The sequence below is a fragment of the Gilbertella persicaria genome (genome assembly GCF_025201335.1).
Source record: "Gilbertella persicaria strain CBS 190.32 chromosome Unknown B0P05scaffold_14, whole genome shotgun sequence".
NCBI lineage: Eukaryota > Fungi > Mucoromycota > Mucoromycetes > Mucorales > Choanephoraceae > Gilbertella > Gilbertella persicaria.
This window is the reverse complement of record NW_026251975.1, coordinates 249,501-268,500: the sequence shown is the minus strand read 5'-3', so window position 1 is coordinate 268,500 and position 19,000 is coordinate 249,501. Positions and strand designations below refer to the sequence as shown.

The 19,000-nt window shown below is 36.8% G+C and overlaps 10 protein-coding genes across 10 annotated transcripts; 4 read left to right on the top strand and 6 right to left on the bottom strand.

The window, feature by feature from the left end:
- Positions 1–1,369: 1,369 nt before the first annotated feature.
- On the bottom strand, positions 1,370–1,841 carry B0P05DRAFT_586039 (histone H3; the record flags this gene model as incomplete). Its single annotated transcript, XM_051582483.1, has 2 exons — positions 1,370–1,461; positions 1,523–1,841. 2 exons carry the CDS (start codon positions 1,839–1,841, stop codon positions 1,370–1,372), a joined length of 411 nt encoding a protein of 136 aa, XP_051436098.1.
- Positions 1,842–2,215: 374 nt separating this feature from the next.
- Positions 2,216–2,515, top strand: B0P05DRAFT_467634 (uncharacterized protein; the record flags this gene model as incomplete). The annotated part of the gene is made up of 1 exon (XM_051574389.1): positions 2,216–2,515. A coding segment is annotated over one exon (300 nt), but the record flags the coding sequence as incomplete, so codon positions are not given.
- On the bottom strand, positions 2,511–4,175 carry B0P05DRAFT_536811 (uncharacterized protein). Its single transcript, XM_051577632.1, has 6 exons — positions 4,009–4,175; positions 3,802–3,956; positions 3,560–3,745; positions 3,301–3,517; positions 2,784–3,221; positions 2,511–2,731 (listed from the first exon to the last, which is right to left on the bottom strand). The coding sequence occupies exons 1-6, from the start codon at positions 4,153–4,155 to the stop codon at positions 2,549–2,551; spliced, it is 1,326 nt and encodes a 441-aa protein (XP_051436096.1). The 5' UTR covers positions 4,156–4,175; the 3' UTR covers positions 2,511–2,548.
- Positions 4,176–4,214: 39 nt separating this feature from the next.
- Positions 4,215–5,399, bottom strand: B0P05DRAFT_536809 (uncharacterized protein). Its single transcript, XM_051577631.1, has 5 exons — positions 5,143–5,399; positions 4,730–5,089; positions 4,535–4,682; positions 4,393–4,483; positions 4,215–4,348 (listed from the first exon to the last, which is right to left on the bottom strand). The coding sequence occupies exons 1-5, from the start codon at positions 5,377–5,379 to the stop codon at positions 4,288–4,290; spliced, it is 897 nt and encodes a 298-aa protein (XP_051436095.1). The 5' UTR covers positions 5,380–5,399; the 3' UTR covers positions 4,215–4,287.
- A 291-nt stretch (positions 5,400–5,690) lies between these two features.
- On the top strand, positions 5,691–7,362 carry B0P05DRAFT_536808 (uncharacterized protein). The gene is made up of 2 exons (XM_051577630.1): positions 5,691–6,652; positions 6,698–7,362. Exons 1-2 carry the CDS (start codon positions 5,700–5,702, stop codon positions 7,086–7,088), a joined length of 1,344 nt encoding a protein of 447 aa, XP_051436094.1. The 5' UTR covers positions 5,691–5,699; the 3' UTR covers positions 7,089–7,362.
- A 400-nt stretch (positions 7,363–7,762) lies between these two features.
- B0P05DRAFT_570635 (uncharacterized protein) lies at positions 7,763–9,154 on the top strand (the record flags this gene model as incomplete). The annotated part of the gene is made up of 3 exons (XM_051581325.1): positions 7,763–7,830; positions 8,028–9,089; positions 9,145–9,154. 3 exons carry the CDS (start codon positions 7,763–7,765, stop codon positions 9,152–9,154), a joined length of 1,140 nt encoding a protein of 379 aa, XP_051436093.1.
- A 194-nt stretch (positions 9,155–9,348) lies between these two features.
- Positions 9,349–10,101, bottom strand: B0P05DRAFT_570634 (P-loop containing nucleoside triphosphate hydrolase protein; the record flags this gene model as incomplete). The annotated part of the gene is made up of 3 exons (XM_051581324.1): positions 9,349–9,888; positions 9,935–10,003; positions 10,048–10,101. The coding sequence occupies 3 exons, from the start codon at positions 10,099–10,101 to the stop codon at positions 9,349–9,351; spliced, it is 663 nt and encodes a 220-aa protein (XP_051436092.1).
- Positions 10,102–10,184: 83 nt separating this feature from the next.
- On the bottom strand, positions 10,185–11,783 carry B0P05DRAFT_578635 (uncharacterized protein; the record flags this gene model as incomplete). Its single annotated transcript, XM_051581871.1, has 3 exons — positions 10,185–10,298; positions 10,356–11,372; positions 11,778–11,783. 3 exons carry the CDS (start codon positions 11,781–11,783, stop codon positions 10,185–10,187), a joined length of 1,137 nt encoding a protein of 378 aa, XP_051436091.1.
- Positions 11,784–13,629: 1,846 nt separating this feature from the next.
- Positions 13,630–16,513, top strand: B0P05DRAFT_507964 (Metallo-peptidase family M12-domain-containing protein). The gene is made up of 9 exons (XM_051575560.1): positions 13,630–13,723; positions 13,767–14,136; positions 14,189–14,493; positions 14,554–14,571; positions 14,627–14,924; positions 14,981–15,099; positions 15,153–15,200; positions 15,245–15,590; positions 15,641–16,513. Exons 1-9 carry the CDS (start codon positions 13,654–13,656, stop codon positions 16,482–16,484), a joined length of 2,418 nt encoding a protein of 805 aa, XP_051436090.1. The 5' UTR covers positions 13,630–13,653; the 3' UTR covers positions 16,485–16,513.
- On the bottom strand, positions 16,514–18,050 carry B0P05DRAFT_536797 (Biopterin-dependent aromatic amino acid hydroxylase-domain-containing protein). Its single transcript, XM_051577629.1, has 5 exons — positions 17,903–18,050; positions 17,706–17,851; positions 17,566–17,646; positions 17,068–17,519; positions 16,514–17,018 (listed from the first exon to the last, which is right to left on the bottom strand). Exons 1-5 carry the CDS (start codon positions 18,031–18,033, stop codon positions 16,539–16,541), a joined length of 1,290 nt encoding a protein of 429 aa, XP_051436089.1. The 5' UTR covers positions 18,034–18,050; the 3' UTR covers positions 16,514–16,538.
- Positions 18,051–19,000: the final 950 nt, after the last annotated feature.

Sequence of the window (19,000 nt, the reverse complement as noted above, 5' to 3'; positions counted from 1 at the left end):
CCGCTTTTCAGGTTAACTAGTCAAACACGCGGTGTATATCAAGCTAGCGAATGTCAACTACTATACCGTTCACCTTTGACAGGTACAAGTTTCATCTGAAGCTTTATAACCGATACCAAATATTGAAAGAAACAGACATTGATGTTCAAGACGACGAGCTAGTTATAAGCTTTACAGATATTGATGTTAGGACTTTGCAACATAAGGTCAAAAGAAAGATAGTAGAAATAAGAGGCAATATATAGTATATGCAACTTAGTGCAATGATTGTAGAAGTTCAGCTAGCCTCATAATCTACTAGGATGGCATAAAGTAGGTCAATTCGTCAGTGAGAGAGGTACAGGTGTAGTAACAAGAATTAAAAGCCATCGTAGATATGGTGGGAAGAAATGCGTGGAGAAAGAGGCAATGTCTGTATCACTAACGAACACAAGACTTCACAGACATACATCTTCTATTGCTTCGAGCATCTAGAGCACCCTTGTTTTGTTGAAGAGAAGAATAGAAAGATGATCAACAAAGGTCAACTTGATATGTAACAATTCTATATGCGTCTCTATGAAGCATAGTCGATCTACCAAGTCTCAGGATGCCCTCTCATCTCTTACAATAGGTCTATCTGGATTGACCTTGTATCTTCTCGGGATACCTCTACCCTCACTTCTCCTAAAATCAAATCAGTCAATACGACACTGACAAATTCAAGACTCAATCATCTGTCCTTCTGCCAATTGCGATGCAATTAAGGACTATTTATTAGGATCTCATCCAATCTCTAATTTTTTGAGCCATTTAGCGTTATTCCACTACTATGATGGTTTCATATTAAAGACATGACGTATTGAATTCATGTCAGTGTCTTGTCATTAGAGCACTTTTTATAGGATATTTACTTTGCTGTTGTGACTTTAAATAGGTTATTTGGTCTTTACATAGGACTGTCAAAGTAACATATCTCTTTTTGTTGCCCTGATTATTGTTTTATCTCTTGGAAAAGAAAGAAAAAAGAGAGAGGGAGAGAGAGAGAGTGTGTGTGTGTGTGTGTGGGTATATGGGTTTATCTCAAAAACATGGTTGAATACACTGTAAAAGCGTCATGATTTGATAATGCAACCCATCCTATTCATTGGCGGTCATTGAATAGTAGATCTTAGAGAGTGTACCTGACATCTATCAAAAAAAAAAAAAAAAAAAAAAAAAAACCGCGTGACACACATACACACACATCCCAGAAATATAAACGCGCTTGACTACATTCTTCATGAAAGCATTCTTTCAATGACCAGGAAAAAAGAAAGGGAATAAAGAAAAATTATATTCTGATCTTTATTTTTTATTTTTTTGGTAAATAGCATAGTTGCCCAACAATTTAAGAACGTTCACCACGAAGACGACGAGCCAATTGAATATCCTTGGGTTGAATAGTGACACGCTTGGCATGGATAGCAGCCAAGTTGGTATCTAAATATATATACATATAAAAATAGGTGAGTTCACAACTACATAAATGCATCAATATTACCTTCAAAGAGAGAGACCAAGTAAGCTTCAGAGGCTTCTTGAAGAGCACCAATAGCAGAAGATTGGAAACGCAAGTCAGTCTTGAAGTCTTGAGCGATTTCACGAACAAGACGTTGGAAGGGGAGCTTACGGATCAAGAGTTCAGTAGACTTTTGGTAACGACGGATTTCACGAAGAGCGACAGTACCAGGTCTGTAACGATGAGGCTTCTTGACACCACCAGTAGAGGGGGCAGACTTACGAGCAGCCTTGGTAGCGAGTTGCTTACGGGGGGCTTTACCACCAGTAGACTTACGAGCTGTTTGCTTAGTACGAGCCATATTCTAAAAAAATAAAAAGGAAAAAAAAAGAGAGAAAAAAAAATCAATAAATCAAAAAATTTATGTTTTCATATAACAAGACAGAGGTAGAGAGGACGTCACCTTTGAACGAAAAGAACGCGAACAAGTGCGTCTAAAAAAAAAAGAGGGGGGCTCAAAGTAAAATAGGAGCATCAAAAAACGCGTTTTTTACGCGTTTTTTTTTGTCGTCGTCATCATCCGTTATAATTTTTTTTAGAGTATTTAATAAATCGCATTTTCATTTTTTCACATTTTTTCTCTTCTTTTTATATAGTTTATTACATCTTAAAAAAGTAAGTATAGAATACATATCCAAAATCAAGTAACTTACATGTTTTGTAGTGACTGGTCGTGGTAAAGGTGGTAAAGGTCTCGGAAAGGGTGGTGCCAAGCGTCACAGAAAGATTCTTCGTGATAACATTCAAGGTATTACCAAGCCTGCTATTCGTCGTCTCGCTCGTCGTGGTGGTGTTAAGCGTATCTCTGGTCTCATCTATGAAGAAACCCGTGGTGTCCTCAAGGTCTTCCTTGAAAATGTCATTCGTGATGCCGTCACTTACACTGAACACGCCAAGAGAAAGACTGTTACCTCTTTGGATGTTGTCTATGCTTTGAAGAGACAAGGCCGTACCCTCTATGGTTTCGGTGGTTAAAACGATAATGATAATAATAAAAAAAAATTCTTTTTATTCCATGATATGCTTAATTTCTTGTGGCAATGGATGTGGTTCTTGATCTAAATGTTCATCAATTAAGGATTCGTTGTATCTTTCAACCACAAGCCGGACAGAAGAGATAGGAGGGAATGCATTGACTTTACTGAGTACAATACGTTGCTTCTGATGTTGTAAATAACCACGCATATAACCCTAACATGAAATGATGAATGAACTCTGATTTCTGTATGTATATGTGCCTTACTTGACTGACAAGAGAGACAAGCATACACTCTATATCTTCTAATGCATAGTCACTTTGTGTCGCAAATTGAATAGCTGCTAGTATATGATCAAAATGAATGATAGGTACAGTTGAACCCAGCTGTGTATACATATTTCTGATCAAACAACGCCATACAAGCACAATGCCTCTTTCTTTCAAAAGGACATATGTCAAATGGTGATAAAAGTAGTTGAAATGGATCTCCAAATGGTCTAAATAGCCTTGTATATTACCTACTTTTAGACATTGAATCAGATTCAAGTAAGGATTCACTAGATTGTAGGTCTCTAATAAGGCATGTTTAGGGAAATAACCAAGAATGATACGTGTTGGTATCAAATAATGAAGTATCATTCTCTTGTTATGCCATTGATCAGGATGACATTTCTGGAAAGCAAACAATAGACATTCTTGTGCCTTTTTTTTTTTTTTTTTTTTTTTTTTTTTTTGCAATCATTAGAATGAAGATATCAAGTGGATTTTTTTTTTTTTTTACCTGCTTTAGTCTACCATGATAAAGTGCATATCTACCAATGTAATATTTATAGGTCACTTGTTGACTGATGGGATAAAGGCTTAAATCAATTTCGCCTGATCGAATATTGTTGATGAATGTTTGACACATACGGATCGAGTTTAATTTAAAGTAGACTTTAAATGCTAGATTCGTAATGTGGAATATGCCTTGTCTTTTGGATGTCTCTATAGGGGATCTAGCTATGTTAATAAGGTAAACTTGTTTATCTTGTTATTACCTGTCTGCCAACATGATATTGAATACTTTAGATAAAAGTCTTGCTGCTGTATTGGCTTTACGTGCTTTTCCTCGTAACCCAATTCGATCTACTTGAAATGCTAATTGAACAAGAGAACTCGACAGGTTCTTTATCAGTGGTACTTGATAGTATGTATCTGCACTTGAAAACACAGGAATAAGTGCACTAAGCATACGATAAAAGAAAAGTGAGTTTATACTTTTATGTATTCTATTTGTTACCTATAATAAGATGCATAGGTCTCAAACACTTGTTCAATATCTGGACTATGAATCATCTTTAGTACTTTAAGATAACCAAGTACAGCATCAGATAAAGCAATAGAAGTATCTTCTAATACATCGTTGACATTCAGTTCAAGTTGAGCATCCGTTTTCTATCTTCATGAGTGTCAAATTAAAAAAAAAAAAAAAAAAAGTGACATATACCTGAGCTAGTTCAGACAAGAGTGAGTTGATAGTTGGATTGTTTAGGTCAATACTGAGTAGTTGTGCATAGAGTTGTGCATTTTGACCAAGATAAGCTTGCTTAACCTGATGACAAAGTGTACTAATCGCGTTTGAAGCTGCAAACATCAGTAAGAAGAAAAAAAAAAAAGAAAAAAAAAAATGTCGCGACAAAAAAGAAAAAAAGAAAAAGAAAAAAGCTGAGTTATAGACGATTTATATATATACACACATATATATATATAAAAAAGAAAGAGAAATCTATTGACGAGTGATATCATATCTTGATGTCATTTGATCTGCATGCATTTTACCAGATGGACTATACACTAGATGAGCTAATGAAATACAACAAAATAGACTTACGCATAAGAAGGTGAAATGATAGAACGAATTTGTTTAGCAGCATAACTTTGTTTTGGTTTTGGTTCTCTCAAGATGATACGCAAGAATTTACCTATAAAACATAAGAATCCGAGTATTCAACAGAGATTGTCCCATTATTTACCATCTGCCATTTGATTATCCAATCGTGCAATACAGTCTAATGCTGCACCTTTTGTACTGAATTCCACTTCTGCTTCTCCAAATGAACGTCCTGCACGATCTCTTAATACTTCACAGTGCAAAATATTACCAAAGTCTTCCAGTGCAATCTAACCATCATATATCAGTCTGATTTAGGACACGACTTTCTTCTTACCTTGACATCTTCTGAATTGGCACCAGGATCCAATCCAGTCACCAATACAGTCGTAGGACCAGACTCACCTTTGATGGACAATTGAGGTCGAGCATTGGCCATGTTGGATCGACCACGAATAGAGAAATCAGTGGATCTTTCTTCAACTGGACGTATATATGTGTCCATACGCATTGGTTCTGGTGATATTTGTTTTGGTGATGGTCGTGTTCCTAAGCGACCTGTCAAGACACTCTTGACTTCAGGTCTCTTAGGTTGATTAGAGATAGCTTTTGTGATAATGATTTGAGAAGGATCTGCTTTGGATGGTTCTTTTGTATGTTTGGCAGTAAACAGAGGACCTGAGGCTTTTGATGTAGACTAGAAGAAAAAGTTAATATCACAAACACGCGTTTTCTTTTGGGAATAGTTACTAATCGTGCATTAATACCACTACGTTGTGGTGCATTGGGTTTAGTTATCTTTGCTTTGCTTGATTGGATCTGAATGTTGGGTCGAACTTGTTGTTTTTGTTGTTGTTGTTGAGGTTTCTTTTTGACTTGTTTCATAGGTGTCTTTTTATTAGGTGTTGGCTTTGGTTGTTGTTTAGTTCTTCTCTTTTTGATGAGTTCATCAAGAGAAGAATCAAGATCCATGGGTGTATAACTCATTATGAGAATAAAAAAAAAAAAAAAAAAAAAAAAGAGAAAAAAAATAAAAAAATAGAAAATAAAGAGATGGTTTAAATGGTATACTACTCTTTTGAATTTAAAATCCAGACAAGTAATGCAATAAGCGTACACAAGTTTATTTCTAAAGAGACACACACACACACACACACAATAGCTATTGCCATGCCTCTTACTGTCGAGAAAGAGAGAAAGAACTTGACCCCTAAAAAGAATAAGAAGATCTGATTGGCTGGTTTACCTATCCACTTGATTTTTTTTTTTAATTTTTTTTTTCCATCACCTTCTTTTCTGTATTTACTATGCCTTTGGATTATAGCAAGTGGGATAATCTCGAGATATCTGATGATTCTGATATCGAAGTTCATCCTAATGTAGATAAACGTTCCATGATTAAATGGAAACAAGAAGCTATTTACCGTGAGCGCGCTGAACGTAAAGCAAAGATTGACTACTTGAACCAATTTGTGCCTCAACAAAAGAACGTGTTGAAAAAGGTACAGGAGTTCATCCATATGCTGAAGGATAGCCAAGATGCTTCTGTTGGTGTTCGACGTGTTGTAGAAGCCTTGGATAAGCACAAGGAAGAAGCTACTCAGTTGCCTGTGCCTTCTGCTCCTGGTATACCTCAAGGCATGAGCATGTCTGAAGTGTTCAGTACCATGAAGACACAGATTACGACAGGCATGGCACAGACATCACCTGAGCAAGTTAAGGCATCATTGTTGGAACGATTTGAGCAAACACAAGCAACTGTTCAGAAGACAGTGGATGGTGCATCAGCTGAATTGAACAAACTGGTGACTGAGGCCAACAAGAAGATGACAAGTGAAAACATGTTTACTTCAGAGAAATCCAACAAGACGGTCATCAATAAACCAAAACCATTGCCTAAAAAGTCAGCAGAGAAAAAAAAGGAAAAAGTGATCGAGACGTTGAATCCTCATGCTACCATGAAGGATTTAAGTTTACAAGAGAATGATGCTGATGATGAGCAAGATGAAGAAGAGGATATTGAAATGACACCTAAGGCTACTCAGTTTTCCAAATTGAAGGGATTTGATGATAGCTACAAATTCCTTACAAATCATCCTGATATCATCAATGAAAAGACATCGGATTCTATTCTTGGACAAGCTTTTACCGCTCAATTAAAAGGAGAACAAGACTATGCAAAGAACTGTGTGATTCAATCCCTTTTACTTCAATACTGTGGTCAATTAGGTAAAGATGGTGTCAATGTGTTCTTTTCAAGGTAAGCGATATAGGACTTAAACAATAGACTCATCGTTGCTCTTAGAATGAGTTCACCCAACACACAAGGCCGTAAAATGTTCTTTGATGATGTCGAAAAGACATATGATCGTATTCGTACCCGTTGTGCTGAGATTGCAGCTGAAGAAGTGACTGAAGAAAATGGAGTAGAAACTATTCAACTCCAACCTATGGGTGATGGCTCTCAACTGACCATTCGTATACCAACACCAGAAGATGAGGCACCTTATAAGGTCTTTACTTCTATGCCTGTTTCTTTCCAAGAAGCACTCAAGACGGGTCAACTGGATGAAATCAACAAGGTATTGGAGAAACTGCCTGTATCTGAAGCAGAGAACCTTGTTCATATCTGTTCTGAATATGGATTCTTGGATGTAGAAGGACAAGTGCTGGAAGAACAACCACAACAACAATAAAAAGGTTAAAAGCAGTCCTTATTTTCTATCTTGACAATGTTACATTTTATATGGCACATCCTTATATCATCATCCACTCCCCCCTCCCCCTCCCACTTTAAGTGACATTAATCAAGTTTGTGCCTTTTTTTTTGAATTTCTAAAATAGTTAACAGAGCACGTTAAAACTCAAAGTGTATTTTATTCTATTTCAACTAGGAAACGTTACACTCACTAAATCTTCCTTTTATATAAATATCAAACAAATTTTGATCTTTCCAGAAAATCGGCTGGATCCGATGAATACCTGTATAATATACCTTACTTTAGATACCTTGCATAGAGAGATCTCATAAAACTATGACTCTAATGTAGCTCAAATTATGCTGCAAATTACAATGTAGAATGAACAGCAATATACAACCCTCATATGACCAATTCCAGACAAGAAATACATGGACTCATTGTTTTATTGAATCCAATAATCATCGTGTTATCTTTCTGCTAGAGTGCGATCGTACTGTCTATGTGTTGAAGCTGTGCCCCCAGTGTTCAGTAGCAAAAAAAACATGACCTAATAAGTCATCATTTCTTCTACCGTGTTCATTCAAGACTAATGTTTTAATATTGGAATCGAGATGTGAACGCCGCATGTAACATAAGAAGCATCTTATGTGAATATATACGTTCGAGCTATGACATCAACAGCAGGCTACAACAGTTCTCAAGAGGTCAAGGTGACTAAGGTGTTTAGAAAAGCTTTGTAAGTTGATTCTTTTTCAAGAATAACAGTCACTAAAGCTAATGTCATCTTTTTTGTGGCGTATTTACGTACAGCCTTTATATGCCCCTTCTCTTTTTTTTTTTTATATTGACCCTCTCTTATTAAACTATGCAAAGGCTTTGGCAGCGAATAAGCGCATGGCCTCGAAAACCAACTTGTATATACTGTACTCCTAGAAATACATATCTATTACCACTGATACTGACACCATCATCTCCTGGACAATGGCGATCCTATTCAGCCCTGTCTCCTCATCAAGAAAAACTTAGTCATTTAGCCGACTTTTATCGAGCACTAGCAACACAAGATATTGATCGTATTTGGCCTTTATATACCTACCTTTATCACAACGATATGTTGTCTTATTTGACCAAAAGGAATTATTACCAACTCTTTACTTATACAGTACGATCCCGTGCCTGTCAAAAAAACTTGCATCGCTTATTGGCTATTGTGGATGATATGCGCATGAAGGGTTATGGACTGCGTGTTGGGGAATACAATGCTGTCATTCATTGGGTGGGTGGTAAGACAGTGCCTACTTTACACACGCGTCATTTGATCGATGCATTGACATGGTTTGAGGATATGCAGAAGTCGAGCTGGCGAGATGAAAAGAGTGGACAAGAACAACACCAAGATCCTGTTCAACCCACAATTGTCACGTTTAACTCATTGATTCATATTGCTGCCGAATTGTCTGATTTACGTACAGCTCAAAAACTGTATCATGACATGATGTCGCGTGGAATTGAACCGGATCGAATGACCTATGCTACTCTGCTTCATGCAATGAGTCGAATAGGTGATGTGGAAGGTATGGATTCTATGCTCAAGGATCTCCGACAAAAGCGATTGCATCATGTGATTAGTAGCACTTTGATTTGGAATGTGCTGATGACAGGCTATGCTACCCATGGACACAAGAAGAAGGCGTACGATATGTTTAACCAAATGCTTCAAATGACCAGCAATAAAACAAGGAGAAAAAAAAGACGATCGATACCTACAGTTGATGCCGAAAGCTTCAAGATCTGTATTGATCTGATGCTGCAGGACAACCGACAAGCCAAAGCCATTCAACTCTTGTTTCGAATGAAAGAGTACAATATTCAACCCATTGTGACTATTTACAACACACTCTTTGCTTCTTTTAAGCAGCCACAAGACTTGGCCTTACTGAAAAGTGTCTATCAACACATGAAAGAGACTCAAGTCAAGCCGAATTCGGACACCATGTATACCCTCGTATCTGCTTTTCTTGATTTAGGAGACACCACATCGGGTCTACAGGTATTTGTAGACCTCAGTAATACATTTTCTGTCGTTCATAAGCGTCATGATATTCAAACAAGTGCGATTGCTACCTTGGCTAAAGAACGTTTATTGATCCAAACCAAGGATCCCGCTAAAATTGAACCCAAACTTGAACTGCTTGAGAGACTCAACAGTATTGTGGCCAATAAACCTACTGCCATTGTATAATAAAAATAGAAATTAGAACACACTGACTATCTTTTGTGCCAACAACACAACTGTTTGATTGATATCATGCTGTGTTGTGTCTATGGTGTAGACATCTTTGGCTTCATGTTGATGAAGTCGGAGATATTCAGGCCAAACAACACGATCAAAATAACCAGGCGGATCTACCCAATAACCTTCTAGTGTATGATAACCTTGTCTTTGCTCTCTTCTTGATTTCAGGACTTGATAGTCACTCGAGAAATCAAACTTGCAATCAAGTTGGCTGGCTACTTTGGCATCCCAATAAAGCATGAATCCATCAACAAACACAAACACGTCATCCACAAAGGGAGCCAGGAGATGTTTGATGTGATCCATGGTTTCAGAACTCACATGGGATGAGCCATCATGGACATTGAGTTCTTCATTGGAGTCATATCCTTTAGGTAGTTGACCTTGATGTGTACGTACATGCTGTATCATGGCTGCAAATTTATCAAAGTCGACTGATTCAGGACAATCCCAGTTCTTTAGCTGTGATTCTTGATGAATAGGTACTTGCTCTTCAGGCTATATATCCATAAGCTTATGAAAGTTTTTTTTTTTATTAGATTACCTTGTAAAAGTCATCTTGATAGACAACCACAGACTTTTTTAGTACTTGTCTCAAGATGCGTGTTGCTGTCTAATGAAGATTAGAAAGGATTACCCTGTTATCTTATCGCTTACTGTCTTGCCAGAACAAGAAGGGCCACTAAGATGAAATGAGTTTAAGAGTGTCATGTCATTCTATTTACCCAACACCAATCGTATGTACTCTTGTCATGATAAGATGTAAAGAAATGTGTATATATATATTTTTATTCTTATGATTTCACTAAATAGTCTTCTTCTACTCCACTATCATAATTAGGATCATTGGAGGCAGCTTGGTGATACAATTGAACCATACATTCCATGGCTTCATACCATGTATATTGCTTTGCATGCTCAATAGCATGTTGACTCATCGCTTTCAATGCATAAGGCTGATCGACCAGTCCTTCAAGTAAACAACGGTATTTTGCGACTTGGTTCTTTAGATCTAGACCTGTAGGATCCAGTAATAAACCTGTCTTTTGATTGACCACTAAATCCTTCACACCTTCTGCTTGTAAGCCAATCACAGGCAATCCTGAAGCCATGGCCTCCAATACCACTTGACCAAATGTCTCTGTCACAGAAGGAAATGCAAAGATATCAGCTGAAGCATAGGTTTGTGCTAATTCGATGCCTTGAAGATATCCAGTCAATGTGACAGGAATATCAAGTATAGTACAATAAGACCGAATGTCCTCTAAAGCAGGACCATCTCCTACCAGCACAAGATGACATTGATGGTGGTTCATTTTCTTGTAGGCTTCAATCAACAGCCGGATATTCTTTTCAAACGAGACCCTGCCTACATATAAAATGATCTTTTTGTCTGTGTTGCCTATCCATTGTGAACGCAATAACTGGGACCGTTGTTGAGGTGAAAATAAAGTGACATCTACACCGCGTGGCCAAATACGGACATGGTCAAATTGATGATGTTCCAGCATGGCTTTTGTAGAGGCTGAAGGGCATGCGATAAACTGACTGAAAGAATGACAATATCGATTCCAACTCCACATGATAGAAGACAAAAACCCAAATCCAAAATGATGACAATAGACAGCAAGATTTGTATGATAAGAAGACACAATGGGTGTTGTAGGCAAATAATACCGAATGACAGCCAAACCAAATCCACCGAGAAATACAGGATCTACTAAATGAATCACATCAGGCTGAAAGGCTAATAACTTCTCGGTCAATTTGGGTCTCCAGAAATTACATTTGAGTTCAGGGTAGACAAAGAGTGGAATACCAAAAGTGCCTACAAGTTCAGCACCTGCATAAATTTGAGTATTTGTTTCGGGTCCAAGTAAAAGTACTTGGTGGTTCTTGAAAGCAAGGTGTTCAAGTAAACGAACCAAGGTGCGAGTAACACCGTCCACTTTAGGTAGAAAGTTTTCGGTTATAATAGCGATCTTCATACAAGTAGATCTCGAAAGGAGAATAAAATAATAGAAAAAATAAAATAAAATAAAAATGATATGTATTTTGTCATCTATCGTTCTTTATCCACATGATGTTCTCTCTCCTTTTATTCATGTCGTGTAAAGAGATTGATTTACTAAAGGTAGTACATATCATTAGTCATGTCATCCATCAGACCCCTATATAAACACCAGTCCTATTGTTTCTGTCCATTTATTCTTGTTGTGTATTTGATTGGCTAGTTGTTATTTTGACGCATAACGTGCACGTTTTGTCAACACAAAGCTTATTGGTAATACAAATATACACCAGATTTAGTGAAATATCAAAAAGCGGAAACAGGACACGCTTATGTATTGAATTGATAGTGTTAGCAGGTACATCAATACAGCCACCCCCATGTTACACACAGACAGGATTATTCTAGGTTGAAAAAATACATGTTATAGGAAGATGCATCTTCAGTCATAATGATGATGTCGAGGTCACATACATCTTCTTAGGAAGCAGTAGACTGTATAAGCATTGTTGCTTTCTCCAGTATGTAAAAACAATATTATGTAGAATGATTTTGTTGACTCTTATGTTCTTATTCAGTTGGACTGCTTTAACATCTTCCTCATGCGAATCCTCTCTGTGACAGTTCTTGAAGGATGTTGAGTCAAGTCCAGATGATATATATATATATATATATACAGTTTTCTTCTGCAGTACTCTTTTTTCTTCTTGGAGATCACTCCCTATCGGACATGTTCAAACCGATACTCGCAGAATGCCGGATATAGAGGGAGTGGCTACAGAGCACTCCATTTACTCCAAAAAGCAACTACTTTTGTATGAGTAAAGGAGAGAAAGTAATTGTAGTCATTTTATGAAAAAGAAAAGAAAGGGAGAGAGAGAAAAAAGAAAAATAATTTCTCAAATGTATTTTAACAGATCAGTTTATAACAATAAATAGGTTTTGATTGTTTATTACACATAAAGAAACTAATAATTCCTCAAATGCATCTAAAGATAAATGGTTTATTTGTATGAAAAAAACAACATTGCACAATAAAACAAAAAGAGAAATACTATACGTTCATGCTTCTTTTTAGAGTGGACGCTTTTTTTTTTTTCAAACCATTTTGTGCAACATCAAATTGTAGACTTTGGATGAGATGGATAAAGATCCTCTTATGAACAATTTCTTCATTGTAATGGATAACACATCTGTCCATATGTACAGCAATGTTGATGAATTAATCACTCTTAAAGGCTATAGAAGTATTTGTCTTCCTCCCTATTCTTCCAAACTTAACCCCATTGAACAGTTCTGGTCAGTTGTTAAGAGAGCAGAAGCTTGCAATCATTTCGACAAATATAGAAATGGACAATCCATTTGATTACATACTTGCATGTTAACACAAAAGAGATAGGCTGAGTGTTTATATTTTGTACCCGCAATTGAGAAAGGCGCAAATTGGCTTATAAGAAAAGTGAAACGAATGATTGTTTTTCCGCAATTTGACCTTGCGTTCATTGTATATATATATATATGTATGTATGTATGCATGTATGCATGAAACACTTGTTTTTCATTATTTGTTATCATTGTTCTTTCTGTCTAATGTCATATCTATATATTTTTTTTTGTCTTAATAAAGAAATGATATAAAGAAACATGGTATTGTGGCCAAATCGTCTTTTTATTACTATTATTATCACTTGAGTTGTACAAATCTTGTTTGGTCAAGAAGATCTTAGTCTACTTGCTAAAGCATTTAAGCTTGCTCCAGGTTAATTTATATTAGCCTTGACTAGTGTGACTTAAAATAGAAAATGATGCGAGCACGTTCGTTAAGCTAAAAATGATCGTCCATTTTCTAGACTCCAATAGGCTGAGCATAAAAAAAAAGACTCTAGATTGACATCTCATATCTTCTTTTCTTTAAAACATATCTTTTCTAACATAATGAATATAAGCCTGAAACCGACAATAGCACTTATTCTACTATTTTTTTTCAAGCATAAACACCAAGAGAAAACAAGTTGTCGGCGCACTAAAATAAAACATGGAGGCTCCCTGTTTTGTTAACAAACGGACTCTCAATATCCTGAGGACTCAAATTAAATGGTTTCCATAGACCTTTTTTAGTAGATGGTACACCATCCCCTTAGATTAATATATAAAGCTCTCTTTCTCTCTTTCTCTATTTTTATTTTTTTCTCTTTACTATTTTTTTTTCCTTTCTTTTTCTTTATTAAAAAAAAAGAAGTATATCCCAAACCATGAAAACTTTTCAATATGGTTTCTTATTATGCATACTCGCTTTTGTTGTGTTACCGAGATTGACTTTAGGTAACAAGGCAGTTAGAGGTTTTCTTCTAATTTTTTATATTAGGTCTTCATACCCACCTTCATCATTTAGAGACATTATCTGACCTTCAAGTCGAAATAGCACCTAGAACGCACCATTTTTTCGAGAAAAGACAACAATCTGCCAATAGAGAACTTGAGCCGAAAAAAATAGCCTTTGATGACCATCTTCATATTTCAATCAATGCATATAACCAGACACTTTATCTTCATCTTGAACCCAATATAGACTTATTCCATCCCGAAGCCACTGTGATCATCGACGGACAACATCAAAAGATACATCAACAACCTTACCATCAAAGGCCACTTGTTTATAAAGGTGTGGTCTTGACTCCAACTTCTAATCACAGCCTCGGTTGGGCTAGAGTTCTGGTCCGAAATGATTTGATGATGTGAGTCCCCGAAATTATTTTATAGAAAATAGACATCTTATCCATGCTATAGACATGAACAAGACCATCCTATTATCGAAGGAGCTTTCAAATTAAACGGGGATTTGTACCATATTAAAGCTACTACAAATTATAACCTCGTCAAACGATCAGACGATGTACCAGCCACACCAGGAAAAATGGTTATTTATCGAGACTCAGATACATCACCTGTGCTTAAAAGAGATGATCATCAGCACCATCAATGTGGATTCGATAATATGCTTCATCCTGCTTTATCAAGCTCATCTTTAGTCAAGAGAGATGAAAGTTTCTTCAGTCAAAATACATTCTCAGGATGCCCAACTACCAGAAAAAGTAAGTATTGTACTTCTCCTTATTTTAATAATATTGACCTTTCTTTTCTTTTTTAAATAGTCAATTATATGGGAGCAGGTAAAAGTCACTTGTGGGAAATAGAGTTTCTTATTAAACTCACTTTATTGTATAGCCGCTGATTGTACCTATGTTCAATACTACAAGAACGTTAATAATGCTCGCATTCAAATCATTAATAACTTCAATATGGCTTCTGCTGTATTTGAAGACACATTTAATGTTTCGCTTGGACTGATCAATATCACCATCATGGACACTTCTTGTCCTAGCAAAGTGGATCCAGAAATAGCTTGGAACCGCGCCTGTGATGCTACTTATGCATTAAATAATCGTCTAAGTGACTTTAGTCGCTGGAGATCCAAAATGAAAAACGATGGTGCCGGTCTTTGGCATTTAATGACAGATTGCCCGTAAGTGATGAGTTTCATTTTAACGTGTATATTAATGTGTATATATATATCCATAGAACGGGTGTAGAGGTTGGACTTGCTTGGCTAAGACAATTGTGTAACTCGGGTTCAGAACTACAGATGACAGTGGATGGTAAAGAACAATATGTATCTGGTGCTGGCGTCTCTGCTGTCAGTAAGTTATCTGATCCTAAAATTTGATCCATATCTTAACTTCTTTTGCTATAGCTCGAGATGAATGGAAAGTAGTGGCTCATGAAATTGGCCATGGCTTTGGTAAGTATTCATCCATATCCGCCGTGAGTCTGACATATATGTAGGTGCTATTCATGATTGCTCGGCTGCTGATTGTCCTTGCGAAGGTGCTGACTGTCAATGCTGTCAATTAGATGGAGACCAGTGTCAAACAACAGGATACTTGATGAGTGCCATTAGCAATAGTTCAGCTGAAAGTTTTAGTCCTTGTTCAGTCAAGACTATTTGTCGTGCTTTTCCTTCTGTCGCTACTTGCTTATACGATCCAGAACAACAGAAGCGTCCTGTTTATACACTCAATAGTTGTGGCAATGGTATTAAAGAAGAAGATGAAGAATGCGACACAGGTGGAGAAGACACACCTTGTTGTGATGCCAAGACATGCAAATTCAAAAAAGATGCTGTGTGCGAGTGAGTTTTATTGACTATGTATAGTTTGACACTGATATCCTTTGTGTTAGGGATAAGACAGATGGTTGTTGTCATAACTGCCAAATTCGACCCAAGACCCACATGTGTCGAGCTGCTGCCACACCTTGTGATGTGTCTGAATACTGTACGGGCGATTCTCCCATATGTCCAACTGACCGCTATTTACGCGATGGTACAATCTGTGGTCTGAATGGACTCAAATGTGCTTCAGGACAATGTACTTCTCGAGACGAACAATGTCTTTCTCGAGGATTTGTCATGAATATCACTCAATCCTGTCGAACCAACAATGAAGAATGTAAATTACTGTGCAACTCACCTGACAGTGACAAATGCCTTATCTTCAGTGGTAATTTCATTGATGGAACACCTTGTGGGTTTGGAGGAAGATGTCATGACGGCGAGTGTCGTAACGGAGGTGCTGTTGGTAGTAGTCTTTTATATCTGCGAGAACATCTTCAAGTGGCTATTCCTGTGATGCTTGTTCTGTTCATGATCTTATGTGCTGTTGGCTATCTCTTGTTTTGTTATGGATGTTGGAGATGCCCAGGATATAAGGAACGTCAAAGAAAACGAGAGTATTACAGCAGTGAACTTCAACCACCTACAACAGGATTGTTTGGTAAAAGGAGTATTAATATTCTTTCCCGGCTTAGTTTCTCAGCGTATCTGTACCGTGATTCTGTTGCACCTCGATTGCTCTTGAGTAAAGAAAAACAATCATTAGAGGTTCATTCGCCACCTTTACCACCTACTTACCATGTACCAGAAAATATCAATCATCATCATCATTCACCATCTCCCAGCCCTGTATTAACAGCTTCTTCAAGTTATACGATTACTATGGACGAAAAACTTGTTAAGAATGAATAATGTAAATAATATCATGAATACCAAAGACATTGTAAATAAAAGTCATTTTTATTATTAAGATAATGTTTCGAGCACAGTAGCAAGTGTCTTCATATCATCTCTTATGCTCTTTGCAAATCGAACCACCTTTTCCTTATTATCCAATACTTCAATGGATTGAGTCAATGCATTGTATCTGACTGAGAAAGGTCGATTCATGCTGGCTGCAAAGTCCCTCACTTTTTCTTGAGCGTCTTTAAATGATTCAGCTACATAATAGACAGGTTGGAATTCAGTAATAGGGTATTTTTGAACAGCTGTCTTGGGTGGTTCAAAAGGTCGAAGTTCGGGCTTATCTGATAATGCATATTCAAGTTCACCAAACGAACTTAGTAGGCCTGCACCAAATGCTTTAATTTCTCCATCTTGTCGACACAAACCAAATTCTACTGTAAACCAAAAGATAGTAGCAAGCTTTGCAATATCTTCGTCTGATGCACCTAATGAAGCCAAACCGATTTCTTGTGAAAAATCAGCAAAATCAGGATCAGCAAACTATAGAAAAAAACTAAGTTCCATTGTATGTATACCAAAATGACTCTACCAATGGAACGTGGCCTAATAATTCATGACAAACATCAGGTTCAGGTGTATAATAAGGCTTTGAATGATGGCGAATGTATTGTGTTGAATAAAAGACACGGAAAGCAAAAGCGTTCAAGAAATCACGGCTTGACAATAAACCCATGACAGGACGAACAGTGAAGCCAGTACAGTCTTTTAAGAAACGAGAGACATGCTCAACTTGAGGAATTTGTTTTTCATTGTAGCCACAATTTTGGATCAAAAGAGGCAAGACATATTGGTGTTCACGACAGGCATGGGTGGGGTACATTGAGGTCAATTTGCGGAACACTTTACCCCAGGTTTCATTTTCCTCGGCGGTGTATTCAATCTCAGGGACAGGCTGACCGGTACGGTAAGTCTTTGCAATACGGGTAATTTCTGCACGACGAGCACGGTAAACGGGATCATGAGCACCGGGATGATCAGAACCTTAAGATCGTGTTACTCCTCGATGGTTCAGATAAATTCTACTTACTAAGTTCTTCACCCATTTCCAAAACCTTATCAGCAAAAGTATCCAAATCTGTCAATTTGCGTGGGAACCATGGTACACTGTCTAATTTTTTTCGCACGCATCAGAATCTGATAAAGACAATTGGAAAAAAAAAAACTTACCACCAGTAGTAGAGTCAGAACCAATGACACGCACATCTTTGGTGTGCTTGCGAAGACCTTCAACTACATTGGTGACTTGTTGAGCATCTTTGGCATCAAAATCAACAAAGAAATCATAGTCCCATTCTTTGGTCTTACTAGGACGACTATAAAGATGTTAATATATATTCCTTATAAACAGATCAAGATTACTTTACGATTCTATGCGAGTAAGAGAGATGTCCATGGATTTAATGGCAGCCAAACAGTCTTCAAGGGCACCAATTTTATCTTGAATGGCAAAACATAAAGTGGTTTTCAAAGATTGATTAAGGTTAGCAGGAGACATTTTTTTCTGATGTGCAATAAAGAAAAAAAAAAGAGCGAAAAATGCTGCCTCTTTTTATTGTTATACATATTTTGACACGATCACGTGCGACCGGGATTGTACAGGTAAAGACCGAGATTGTTTTATGATGGGTTTATGAACAAACAAACATGCATGTATATAATCAGGCAAGTCCACTTGTAAAGAAGCACTTGACAGTGTTGATTAAATACATAAACAAACAGAGAAAAAAAAAGAAACTTACTCGCTTATACACCTTTTCTTGAATAAAAGAACGTCGCATTTTTTAAGAAAAAAAGCATTACATCTATTAGCCTGATTGACTATTTAAACGCTTTACAGGATAGCATCGCTATGGCAAAAAGCATGGTAAATGAGGCAAAGTTAGTTTTGCTTTTTCAAAAAAAATCCCGTTATAACTATACAGTCAGTATAATGCCAAAGTACAGGTTTTTAAATCGAAGTGAATCTTGATAAGTGGCTTTTATTTTTCCAGAAGGTAGTTTATTGGGTTTCAATGAGTAGTTTTAATTGCGCCCGTCTCTTGAGTGCCATTAGGATAACTTTACGCGGAGCAATAATAAAATCTTTCTTTTTAAAAAAAATGAGCAGTTTTGCAAGTTCCAAAGGAAAAGTAGAAATATCGCTTTCTTACATCCTGTCATTATCTAAACAAATACGTGCATACGTCTCTATGAGAATGAAATATGTACAATCGTTGATGAACTAGTGTGTGATACTATGAAGATGTAGCACATCTTGGCATATTTGCATCTTGTCACTTCTGATTTCCTTAGTTTGATTATGTAATTTTTTTACAGATAGATTTTCAAAAAAAAAACCAAGCAAATATTGTTAGTAAAAAAATATCTAATCAGTTGGAATTGCTAACTTGATATGCTTTTAATTGTTCAAGTCGAGATATGACATCAGGTATTGAAGCTAGTTCATCAGGTATTGAAGTTAG

Coding starts and splice junctions, on each gene's coding strand:
- B0P05DRAFT_536811 (XM_051577632.1), bottom strand. CDS start 4,155: ATGTTTGCAGCTTCAAACGCGATTAGTACACTTTGTCATCAGGTTAAG. Junction 3,746..3,801: donor ACCTATGCATCTTATTATAG/GTAACAAATAGA, acceptor TCGTATGCTTAG/TGCACTTATTCCTGTGTTTT. Junction 2,732..2,783: donor TTGTCTCTCTTGTCAGTCAA/GTAAGGCACATA, acceptor ATTTCATGTTAG/GGTTATATGCGTGGTTATTT.
- B0P05DRAFT_536797 (XM_051577629.1), bottom strand. CDS start 18,033: ATGTCTCCTGCTAACCTTAATCAATCTTTGAAAACCACTTTATGTTTT. Junction 17,852..17,902: donor TCTCTTACTCGCATAGAATC/GTAAAGTAATCT, acceptor ACATCTTTATAG/TCGTCCTAGTAAGACCAAAG. Junction 17,647..17,705: donor TTCTGACTCTACTACTGGTG/GTAAGTTTTTTT, acceptor GAAAAAAATTAG/ACAGTGTACCATGGTTCCCA.
- B0P05DRAFT_507964 (XM_051575560.1), top strand. CDS start 13,654: ATGAAAACTTTTCAATATGGTTTCTTATTATGCATACTCGCTTTTGTT. Junction 14,137..14,188: donor GTCCGAAATGATTTGATGAT/GTGAGTCCCCGA, acceptor TCCATGCTATAG/ACATGAACAAGACCATCCTA. Junction 15,201..15,244: donor TGAAATTGGCCATGGCTTTG/GTAAGTATTCAT, acceptor ACATATATGTAG/GTGCTATTCATGATTGCTCG.
- B0P05DRAFT_536809 (XM_051577631.1), bottom strand. CDS start 5,379: ATGAGTTATACACCCATGGATCTTGATTCTTCTCTTGATGAACTCATC. Junction 4,484..4,534: donor GGATAATCAAATGGCAGATG/GTAAATAATGGG, acceptor TATGTTTTATAG/GTAAATTCTTGCGTATCATC. Junction 4,349..4,392: donor ATCATTTCACCTTCTTATGC/GTAAGTCTATTT, acceptor TCTAGTGTATAG/TCCATCTGGTAAAATGCATG.
- B0P05DRAFT_536808 (XM_051577630.1), top strand. CDS start 5,700: ATGCCTTTGGATTATAGCAAGTGGGATAATCTCGAGATATCTGATGAT. Junction 6,653..6,697: donor GTCAATGTGTTCTTTTCAAG/GTAAGCGATATA, acceptor CGTTGCTCTTAG/AATGAGTTCACCCAACACAC.